Genomic DNA, 12,011 nt, shown 5'->3' on the forward strand with positions numbered 1-12,011 from the left:
CTGAGTACCCGCTTACCCTGCATTTTCTCCAGCAGGGGCTGGCAAACTTTTAAGGACCTTGAAAGGGCCAGAGAGGAATGATTTTAGGCTTTCTGGGCCTCACAGTCTCTGTTGTAGCTACTCAATTCTGCCACATTCGAGAAAGCAGACACTTGATCCTGTGTCAATAGATGGACATGGCTGACATCCAATAAAGCGTTACTTAGGGACACTGACATTTGAATTTCATATGATTTTCGCATGTTGTGAAATACGTTTTTACAAAATTTATTTTTGACCAATTAAAAATGTAGCAACTGGCCAGATGCAGTGGCTCATGCCTGTAATCCCAGCCTTTGGGAGGCCAAGGTGGGCAGATGACCTGAGTCCAGGAGTTTGAGACCAGCCTGGCCACCATCTCTACAAAAAATACACCCGTCTCTACAAAAGATAAGCAGAGTTGTAGAGACACCCATCTCTACAAAAAATACAAAAATTAGCCGGGCATTGTGGCAGGTGCCTTTAATCCCAGCTACTCAGGAGGCTGAGGCAGGAGAATCATTTGAACCCGGGAGGCGGAGGTTGCAGTGAGCTGAGATTGCACCACTGCACTCCATCTTGGGTGACAGAGCGAGACTCCGTCTCAAGAAAAAATAAAAATTAAAATGTAGCAACTATTCTCACCTTACAGGATATACAAAAACAGGCGGCTAGCTGGACTTGGCCCCAGCTCTGCAGCTCCTCACCCTAAACACTGCCTGTTGACATCTTCCTGCCACCTCTGAAGGTCTTCATTTAGCTTTTTTGAAGCTGCACATACGTCTTTAAAGTGCTCTGAATTTCATCACGTGAGCTGTTGGGTTACTGAGTGAGTGAAGTTCACTGTCTGCAATTGAGCCCTTTTGAGGATTCTTAAAACTTCAGTCTTTCCATCTCATTCCCCTTAAAGAAACACATTTGGACTTTGTCTAGCTCTCTGGTAAACCCTGTGACCTGCATTACTAGGGCACAGTGACACAGAAAAGAAAGTGTGTGTTTGGTAGATATTTATTGAGCACCTACTGTCTTATGTTAAGCAGTATGCATGGTGCCTGCTCTTGAAAAACAAAGCAAACCAGTTCATCAGCAGGTTTTCTTTGCCTGCATGTGCTGTGTCCAGCCTTGCAGTTGACACGAGAGAAATATAAAACATGGCCCTGGCCTTCCTTCACTTAAATATTCCTCTCTCCCAAGCACTTACTCTGTGCAAGGAGCTGGAGAAGCCAAAGCTGGAGAAAACAAAGGAGGGCCTGCCCTCGAGAAGTTAGTGGTCTAATGTTGTGGTTCTCAAACTCAGGTGTGTGTTTGAATCGTCTGGGGGCCTTGCCAGACCACAGAACCCATCCCCTGAGTTTCTGAATCAATGGGTCCATGGTTGGGCTCGCTGAGAATTTGCATCTTTATAAATTCTAGATAATGGTCTTGCGGCTGGGTAGGCACCATGGTTTAAGAACCTCTGGTCTAGGCCAGGCGATGGCTCATGCCTGTCATCCCAGCACTTTGGGAGGCTGAGGTGGGCGGATCACTTGAGGTCAGGTGTTTGAGACCAGCCTGGCCAACATAGTGAAACCCCATCTCTACTAAAGATACAAAAATTAACCGGGTCATGGTGGCGGGTGCCTGTGATCCCAGCTACTCGGGAGGTTGAGGCAGGAGAATCTCTTGAACCTGGGAGGCTCAGGTTGCAGTGAACCAAGATTATGCCACTGCACTCCAGCCTGGGTGACACAGTGAGACTCTGTCTCCCAAAAAAAAAAAAAAAAAAAAAAAAAAAAAAAACTGCTGGTCTAATGGACTGAACAAGAACACTCCAGAAATTGGGGGGCCCTACAGCTGGAAGGCTTTCCTTCTCAGTCTTTTTTTGTTATATGCCCCTTATGATGCGTTCCTTTCCCTTTGGAGATCTGGAGGCAGGTCCTGAGCAAGGAGTGGGGCCCCTCCCTGCTCAGCTCAGACTCGTCCTCACAGTCCCCATTCCCTATGCCCTGTACTGTTACCTTTCCATTTTTAGCTTAAATGAGACCCAGTCTGGCTGTAGCAGTTTCTGTTGAAAGATGATGCCTGGTGTGCAGCGAGCCAGCTCCCTCTGTCTGCCTGGGAAATTTAACCTCCTACCCCTGACACACCTGACCTCCCTCCTGGTACCCCTGACACACAAGGACCCTAATGTACACAGGGGCTTCCCATCCCAGGGAAATGACAACCGTATGCCCACCGCGCCCCCACTCTCTGGGCGTCGATGATGCAGGGAGGGCATGTCACAAGATGGGGGCTCCCTGTGTGGCCAGGAAGGGTGGGTATGAAAGGCTGAGGTGCGTAGGGAGGAGCCTGATGGAGTGGAAAGCAGCTCTGGAGTCAGGCAGCCACAGGCTTTCATCCAGGTCTGCCTCTCTCTGGACGCATGGCCTGCCAAACCTCCGTGACCTGTTTCTTTACCTTGACACAGCCTTTCAACAACCTTGCAAGGTCATTTTGAGAATTAAATGAGTTTCTTTGCAATTATACATGTGGTTCCCAGGACAGCACATGGCCCCACAGGTGATGAAAGGTACCTGTGGATATCACAGGTCTTACTGGATGCCCACCCAAGATGTGTAGCATCAAACTAGCATAAAACAGCAGATGCATCTCTGTCCAGTGGCCCCATGTCCAGATGTTTGTGTGAGACAGGAGTTGCTGGCAGGTGCAGATGGCTCCTGAGCTACCCACCCGCCTTCAGGCTGACACCCGCCGGCCTCTCATCCCCCATGAACTCACTTCTCTCCCTCTTCATCCATGTCAGCCTCAGGAGAAGCTGTGCTTGCAGAAGGCTGCAGTTCCCTGAGTGGGGCCATAGACCCTTGCCCCCGTGGTTCTGTCTGTTCCCAAGGTGGTGGCAGATGACACCTGCTCCCTGGGCGGGGGAAGCACAGCCCGGGCGGCAGCTTAGCAGGGACAGTGTGGCAGCTGGGCCTTCCCGGTGTCTTCATTTCCCTGTGCAGCCCCACCATTTCCCCTTCTGGACCCTTGTGGACCCCATTTGTACCTCTCTGTCCCCTGCCCCCTCCCACCCCCATTCTGCCTCTCTCTTCTCTTTCTCGGGCCTGGAGAGAGGTCTGAGTGGCAGTGAAGGTTCCGGCGTTTCAGGAGCTGCTCTTGTTCCTCTTGCCCTCGGTGGCGCAAGGTGAAGTCCTTATGATGTCCCGGGGTGACCGGGGAAGGAAGGCCCTGCTCACGCCCGCCAGGGTTCTAGTTCCTGCTGTGCTTGGTGGAAACCAGACAGAGCGAAGCAGTCGGCTGTAGTCGAGGTTTCTGGGGAACTTACTCACTTTGTAGGAAGTCATTTCCCTCTCTGGGTCTGTTTCCTTCTCTGTAAATTTATGGGGTTCTTTCCTGGTGGTCCCCATGCTGCCTCAGCCACCCTCACCGTCCTGCCCAGGGCTGGTATGTGTGGCGGGGGCGGCACATGTGCCTCAGAAAAGACAGGCAGGAACCACAGTCCCAGCCACGCGGGCTGCTCAGGGGGCGTCCTGAGCGGGAGGAGGCTCCGAGGACCCGCCCGACCCTCATGCCCACCTCCACCCTTTACTCTCTTCTCCGTAGGACACTCCCAGTTGCCGGGATGACCTACTGAGTGACTACTTCCGAAAGGCCAGCGATCCCCCAGCCATCGGAGGCCAACCAGGACCACCTGCCAAGAAAGAAGGGGCCAAGATGCCCACCAGCTTTGTGGCCCCCACTGTCAAAATGGCCACCCCCACCTCGGAGGGGAGGCCGCTGAAGCCCGGGCAGTACGTAAAGCCAAACTTCAGACTGACGGAGGCCGAGGCCCCACCCAGCGTGGCCCCGAGACAGGCCCAGCCTCCCCAGAGCCTGTCTCTGGGCAGACCCCGGCAGGCTCCGGTGCCCCCAGCTTCCCATGCACCTGCCAGCCGCAGTGCCTCCCTGAGCCGGGCCTTCAGCCTGGCCTCAGCTGACCTTCTCCGGGCCAGCGGGCCAGAGGCCTGCAAACAGGAGTCCCCTCAGAAGCTGGGGGCTCCTGAGGCCTTAGGGGGCAGAGAGACAGGCAGCCACACCCTGCAAAGCCCCGCACCCCCCAGCTCCCACAGCCTGGCCCGGGAGCAGACCCCACTTGTGGGAAAGGCCGGCAGCTCCTGTCAGGGCCCAGGTCCCCGCTGCCGGCCGCTGGACACGAGGCGCTTCTCCCTGGCTCCCCCGAAGGAGGAGAGGCTGGCCCCCCTGCATCAGTCTGCCACAGCCCCCGCCATTGCCACTGCAGGTGCTGGTGCTGCTGCTGCTGGCAGTGGCAGCAACTCCCAGCTCCCGCACTTCTCACCTGCTGCAGCCCCGGCTGCCAGGACCAAGCCCAAGGTGCCCCCACGCTCGGGGGAGGTGGCCACCATCGCCCCTGTCCGGGCAGGGCTCAGCCTCTCAGAGGGAGATGGGGTCCCAGGGCAGGGCTGCAGTGAGGGGCTCCCGACCAAGAGCCCAGGTCGGTCTCCTGATTTGGCTCCCCACCCCGGCCGGGGCCCCGAGGACTGCAGTCGAGGGAGCGTCTCAAAGAGCAGTCCGGCCTCCCCGGAGCCCGGCGGGGACCCGCAGACCGTGTGGTATGAGTACGGCTGCGTGTGACTGTCTCGTGGTTGAGCTCGCAAACCTGAAAACTACTGACGCGCCTTCCGACTCTCACGGCCTTTTCTCCTGCTTGCCTGCGGTGCCAGGAAAGGGTTTGGAATGAGGAAAGGGGTTCCCACGCATTTCTGCTGTTTGTTCTGTGAATGGAAACACTGTGCCAAGCCCCAAGAGGATTACGCTTCCAGGTGTGTAACGTGTCTTCTGTATCTGCCGCTTCCAGCAGCTGAAATCTTTGGAACAAATCCACGTCAGCATGGGGACCAATTAGGATGCAATGACAAACTGACTTCCCCCAAAGCAGACACTACTCCAGTATGTCCCAGTAGAACACTCATTTGCAACGTGTGGAGCTCCGTTAAGCACACACACACTCACACAACAGGCCTGGCGGGTCGAAAAGCCTACTCCCTCTCCCAAAGGCCACTGGATCCCAGGAGAAGCCCAGACTGGCAATACTACAAAGGTCTCCAGGGCCTGGCAGACCCCCGAGTCAGGCCTGCTGTTAAAAAGTGAGAGTGCTGCTGTTCCATTCCTGGGGTCCCAAGCGCTTCCCTTTACCCCAGGACCCAGGGCAGGCTGCAGGGCAGCTGGTGGTGGCCTTGGCCATTTGCCCCCAGCCTCCAGCTGGCTCCTGAGCTCTGCACCAGGGGTTTTGGGGACCACACAGGCACCTGCCTTCCTAGATTTCCCTGGCTCACTTTTCTACAAACACTGGATCTGCCAGGCCTGGGGATTGGGGGGCAGGACAGAGGCCCCCATCCAGCCCCTTCCAGGCCAGTGTGCACAGTGCACCGAGGGGTCACCCGCACAGAGCGAGGTGCAAGCTCGATGTGTAACCTGGCTGCGGCACCCGACTTCCCCAGTCTCAGATGGGTGTTTATTTCTGAATAACTTTTTGGGTATAGAAACCAATTTTTTTTAATATATGACATGTATATGTACACACTCATGTGAAATATGTATACTTCGGGGGGATCTATTTATGTTCCAGTGGGAGTCTCTCTCTTCTGTCAGGAATCTTATCTGCTGCTTTGTGTCTTTGGTCAGATTCCTGACAATTTAGTTTCCTGTTGTAAAGGTGCTTTTCCTGGGGTAAACTAAACCTATTGATTTTTTTTTTAAGATTTTTTTTCCTTTTGATTTAATATGCTGAGAAAGAAACGGGAGACTTTTGAATGTTAACAAGATCCATTTTAGGAGTGTTTGGGGTTGTGTATTAAATAGCCATTCGTTCTGGAAATCAAGGACAGAATTGTAATAAAATGGAATGGAACCGAAGCGCGGTCTGGCTTTCCTCATTGCACATTGTTAGCATCTGGTGGGCCCCTGGGGACTTGGGGCTCCCTGCGCCCCTCCCTCTGCACCCCGGGGACCCTTCCTCCACAGTTGGAATCCACCACTTTCCTTGCCACTAGGTGGGGGAGGCTGTTATACGTGCAACCAGAGACACATGTGAAGGACAAAGATTTCCTGTAAGGTGACAGCTTTCCACCCCTCCCCAGGTGTGTTTAAGTTAGCATCAATTGAATCCTATTTTTTTTTCTAATGGGTCACCACCACCACAGGGGGCATGCAGTGGGCTGGAGACCAGTCTGGGCAACGTAGCGAGACATTGTCTACAAAAGAGAAAAATTAGCCAGGCGTGGTGGTGTATACCTGCAGTCCCAGCTACTCGGGAGGCTGAAGACAGAGGATCCCTTAAGTCCAGGGATGTCGAGGCTGCAGTGAGCAGTGATGGCACCACTGCACTCTAGCCTGGGAGACAGAGTGAGGCCCTGTCTCAAAAAAAAAAAAAAAAAAATAGTGGGGTGTAGTGGTGTGCACCTGTAGTCCCAGCCACTAGGGAGGCTGAGGTGGGAGGATCACTTGAACCCCAGCAGTCGAGGCTGCAGTGAGCCAGGGCTTGTGCCTCTGCACTCCAGCCTGGGCGACCGAGCAAGACCCCATCTCAAAAATAATTGAAGAATCCTATTTTGCTATGGCGTTCGTCTCATGTCGTGACAGGAGCTCAGCCTGAAGGGGCTCCTTACGATTTTCCCAAGGCTACTCAACCAGTAAATGCTGGATCTGGAATTTGGACCTTAGGGGCCACAGATACTGAAATCGGATGCATGGTGGGGAGGAGGAAGAGAGGGAAGGAGGAGGCATGAAAATGGCCACGCCTGACCAAGGTTCTTCTGATGTGTTTCTGCCCAGCTGCCACCTCAGTGTCTCCTTCCTTCCCACCAAACCTATTTTTTGGCTCTCTCCACTTGCCTCATTGCCCGTTCTCCCTGAGGCTCTGCAATCTGTCCTTGTATCTGGCCACTCCGCAGAAACTGCCATCCATGCTGTTTTGAGCCAGACTGAGCGGCGGCCACCCACAGTCTTCATCCTGTGTGGCCTTTGCAATACTTGACAATTGGCCAGACACTTCTTGGCACCCTCAGCCTCTGCTGCACGCTTCTCTGTCCCTCTGGGACAGCTGTGTGCTGCCTGCTCCTTCGTCCCTTCATTCATCCCTCTAGGGGATGTCAGGGCTGTGGGCAGAGCCCTGGATTCTACCTCCACCACTCCCCTGTGGTGCATTTCCCCTTCAGGCCTGACCCCACCCTCCCTACGCAGGGAGCGCTTGTGGAGATGACCTCCAGCCCAGCATCTCCTGACCTTCAGGCTGGGACTGCTGCCCTCATCAACCCAGCTCCCCTGTTGCCAGGACCATCTCTGCAGCCTCAGGAGCCTGAGATTTGAGCTGGACTCCTCCTTTCCTCACATCCCACATTTCACAGGTCACATCCTGGACCTGAGGGTGGGGCAGGAATCTGGGCCGCTCCCCTCTGCCGGCTGTCTCTGCCCTAGGTCACACCCTCCAGCCGACTGGTCCCGCTGCCTCGGGCTCTCCCCCTACTCTTCCATCCATTCCAGCCAGCTTTTGGTCCCATTGGTCCCGCGGGAGAGCTCCTGCCAAGGTCGCTAATCCAGAGGCAACTTCTTGGCCCTCCGTCACTTCTCAAGAGATGCCCTGACTCAGGGGACCTTCCTATTTAGAACACTCCCCTCCACATTGGCCACACTTGTGAGCAGCGCGAGGTCAGGCATAACCAGGTCCACACACGTGTGTGTCTTTCCACAAGGTCAGACGCTGTTTCTTTTCTTCTTTTTTTTTTTTTTTTTTTTGAGACAGAGTTTCACTTTTGTTGCCCAGGCTGGAGTGCAATGGCGCAGTCTCAGCTCACTGCATCCTCCGCCTCCCGGGTTCAAGCGATTCTCCTGCCTCAGCCTCCTGAGTAGCTGGGATTACAGGTGCCCACCACCACGCCCAGCTAATTTTTGTATTTTTAGTAGAGATGGGGTTTCACCATGTTGGCCAGAATGGTCTCGAACTCCTGACTTCAGGTGATCTGCCCACCTCAGCCTCCCAAAGTGCTAGGATTACAGGTGTGAGCCACCGCGCCTGGCCTCTTTTAAATGTACAATAAGTTATTTTTGACTGTAGTCATCCTCTTGTGCTATCAAATACTAGGTCTTATTCTATCTAACTCTATGTTCCCATTAACCATCCTTACTCCCCTCCCACTCTATTACCCTGCCCAGCTTCTGGTAACCATCCTTCTACTCTCAGTCTCCATTGTTAGGTAACTAGAGCACCCTAATGGCGCTGGTTCCGGGTTCTTCTTCCTCAATGCAAGCCCACCAAAGGAAAAACCAATCAGAGAGAGGTGTTTTTCCCGCCTCGCTCTAAGCCCCATCCCAACCAATCACAACCATCCACGCAGCCCTCCTGGGCATAAAAGAAGCAAACCCCCCACCACTCTCTCTCTCTCTGTCTCCTGCCCAGCCCAGCCTGCTGCCTCCAATAAAGATCTCTTGGCTGAGCCGGTGTGCCGTGGTCTTAAGTCTGAGCGTCACTCTTTCATTGGTGCCGTGACTCGGATTGGGAGTCCCCGCCTCCGGCAGGACCCCAGTCCCCCTCAGACTCAGACCAGGCCCCGGCCAGCCTTCGCCCAATTTCCCGTCCCCTGAACAGCGCATCCACCACCGGCTCCTGTTTGCTAAGTCCCCTTCCGTAGTCTGCCGCCTAGTCCTATACTGTGGCGACAGACTCCTGCTTCCCCTCCTCGACCCGCAGGGAATGGAGTTTTCTCCCTCTCCTCCTCGCTCCTCCGGCCTGAGCCTCCGCGCCATACTGTTGGCGACAAAAATCTTGGTACCAAGTGGCTCACGGTCCCTCGGCCATGCTGTTGGCCCTTCAGTCCCTTCGCCTTGGTGACGACCAACCGAAGGCCCTGAACCTGATTACAGTGTTCGGCTAACTAGGGGACGCCCTCTTAGCCCTCACTGCCTCTCCGTCCATGGGAGGCTCTGCATCCCTGCCGGCCGACTCCCCCCTAAAATGCCTTCTAGACAATCTGGCTACCCTAGGCTTTGCCGCTGACCTCAAACCTAATCGCTTAATCAAATTCTGCATGCAAGATTGGCCGACCTACCCCTTAGACAACCAAAATGAATGGCCCCTTATGGGACCCTAGACCCTGAAATTCCCCAGGGCCCTTACAATGATTGTGCGCACGGGAGATTGGGCAGAGATCCCCCATGTTCCTAACTTCTCCTTTTAGACGATAAGCCTCACCTCTTTCTGTCCCTGTTAACCCTAACCACAACAAGTGTCATGGCTGGCCTCCACTCCAAAAGCCTTTCGCAACCCTCTCCCCTTCCTACTTCCGATTTTAACCCTGCTGACGAACCGCTGCCATATCACCATCCCCAACCTCGCCCCTCCGCCACCGTGCCGCCGCCAACAACCCCAGCCCTACCCATCGGAGCGCAGGCAGTCCCCGACCACAATCCTGGCTGCAATTATAACTCCCAAGACGGTGTCACAGCCTGAGACCACTTTGCCACCTGTTTAATAACAGGTCTCCGGAAGGCAGCTCAAAAGGCAGTCAATTTTGATAAACTCCACAAAATCATCCAAGAAAAACATGAAAACCCGTCCGCCTTCCTCGCCCGCCTTACACAGGCACTCCAACAATACACCAACATGGACCCTAAAGCCCCCGACAGCAGACAACTTCTCATGTTCCATTTCTTCGCACAAAGCTTCCCAGACATTCGGGCCAAACTAAAAAGGCTAGACAGAGGTCCCTTTACCCCGCAGACCGAGATCCTCACTACCGCGTTCAAGGTCTACCACAACCGTGACAAGCAGGCAAGGAGGCAAAAGTGCCAAATGTTGGCTCAGGCCTTCAAGGCCCCAACCCAACCTGTCAGACGCCCTGCCTCTATGTCCACTCACTGCCAACCCCCTGGACCCTGCTTTAAATGTGGGAACAAAGGTCATTGGGCTCGAGTGTCCTAATCCCAGGCCACCCAAAAGACCGTGCCCCAAGTGCCAACAATCCGGCCACTGGGCAACCGACTGCCCCAGCTCCCTCGGGGGAGATGGGCCAGACCCCGTCCTAAAGCTGATCTCATTAAGTTGGCAGCCTACGACTGACGGGGCCCTAGGACCTCTTCCCGACACACACCATCACCACACAGGAGCCCAGGGTGCCTCTTGCGGTGAGTAGTCATCTCGTCATTTCCCTCCTACTTCCTCAGTTCTGCAGGAGTATTAAGGCACTGTCTCCACCTCTGGCCCTCCTATAGTCAAAGGAGGGGGCCACCCCATGCAGCCAAAGACCACCCCACCCCTAACATGCTCTCATAAGTTCCTGATCATGCCCCAGTGCCCCCCTTCCTTTCCTCACACTTCCCGGCGTCTCCAGCGACATCTCTCAAGCCGCTGAAGACCTCCTTCAGCAGCTAGACTCCTCCTCTGTTTCCGTCTCAGTACAGCAATCCTGGCTCTTACTTCTACAGGAAGGAATCCAACTGTTAAACGCCTCTAATATCTCTCCCTCCAACTGCTTCCTATGTGCCAGCCTCAATAAACCGCCACTTATTGCTGTTCCTGTCACCCTCCCAAACACTACCAACACTTCTGATCATTCACCACCCCCCAACACCCCCTTAATATCCGGTGTTCCCCTCTTCAATACATCCCAGGCCGTTACCTGCTACAGAGACTCCCCTGAATCCTTTTCCTTCTGCAATACCTCCACCTCCTACCCTAACTCTTTCGCCCCCAATGGATACTTCTTCTGGTGTAACCACACTCTTTACAAAACAATCAATTCCTCCATCAATACCACCTGCTTCCCCGTCACACTCCTGCCACAACTTACCCTCCTCTCCCTTTCCGAAGGGACCACCGCCTTTAACCTTAACCACCCTCCCATAAATCGGGCCCCAAGAAAAAGACGGGCTGACTTTATACCTGCCATCCTTGGCCTCTCCCTTGCAACTTCCCTTCTAGGCTCCACTCTAGGGGCCACCTCCCTCAGATACAGAGTCTCGCAGGTTAACGAATTAAAGGTACACCTAGAATCCACTATTAAACAAACTGTGCAGTCACTAGCTGCCCTGCAGCGACAAATCACCTCTTTAGCCGGAGTAGTCCTCCAAAACCGCAGAGCCCTAGACCTCCTGACAGCTGAAAAGGGAGGCACATGCATTTTCCTCCAAGAAAGCTGTTGTTACTTTATTAATGAGTCCCAGGTTGTCGAGACTAACATAAAAAATCTTAATGACATAAGACAAAAGCTCCTCGAAATGAATACAGGCTTCTCACTTTGGGACACTCTAAAAATGCCACTTTTAGCTTGGATCCTACCATTTCTCAGACCCCTCCTAGGAATAGCAGCCTTTTGTACCCTCCTCCCCTGCCTAATAAAGTTCATGCAACAACGAATCTCCTCCATATCTAACCAGACTTTTAACCAGCTTCTCATCAGGCACTACCAACTCCTAGCAACCGAAGAAGATGACCAGGACTTACCTACCCATGGCCTCCACCTCCAGGACCTGTAATTTCTTAGATTTCCTCCAGGCCCTCCAAGAAGATACGTGGCTCATAGCAGATCCTTCCCTGCCATACGGATGGCTCACGTCCATAGATGACCTCTACTTACAAGGGACATCTTTAGACTTCACACCCCAGGAAGTGTTCACCTTCAGCGCCATCTTCCTTGGCCTCCTGCTATTGCTCTGCCCCTACAGTCCTCCAATATCCCTTCCCACGATGCCCCCATTCAGCAGGAAGTAGCCAGACGAACAGCGACGCCCACCTCCCCACTTCTTAAAAAACAAAAAAGGGAGGAATGTTAGGTAACTAGAGCACCCTAATGGCGCTGGTTCCGGATTCTTCTTCCTCAATGCAAGCCCGCCAAAGGAAAAACCAATCAGAGAGAGGTGTTTTTCCCACCTCTCTCTAAGCCCCACCCCGACCAATCACAAACATCCATGCAGCCCTCCTGGGCATAAAAGAAGCAAACCCACCGCTCTCTCTCTCTCTGTCT

At 54.0% G+C, this 12,011-nt stretch overlaps 1 protein-coding gene across 5 annotated transcripts in view; it reads left to right on the forward strand.

The window, feature by feature from the left end:
- Positions 1 to 5,910, forward strand: part of CCDC88C (coiled-coil domain containing 88C) — a 146,117-nt gene extending 140,207 nt beyond the window's left edge. For all 5 annotated transcript variants that reach the window (XM_032179522.2, XM_058429434.1, XM_058429432.1 and 2 more), the window contains one exon: positions 3,601 to 5,910. In XM_032179522.2, coding sequence (XP_032035413.1) covers positions 3,601 to 4,629 — 1,029 coding nt within the window. In that variant the 3' untranslated portion in view covers positions 4,630 to 5,910. The remainder of the gene's footprint in view (positions 1 to 3,600) is intronic.
- Positions 5,911 to 12,011: the final 6,101 nt, after the last annotated feature.

The sequence above is a fragment of the Hylobates moloch genome, unplaced genomic scaffold, assembly GCF_009828535.3.
Source record: "Hylobates moloch isolate HMO894 unplaced genomic scaffold, HMol_V3 SCAFFOLD_16, whole genome shotgun sequence".
Taxonomy (NCBI): Eukaryota; Metazoa; Chordata; class Mammalia; order Primates; family Hylobatidae; genus Hylobates; species Hylobates moloch.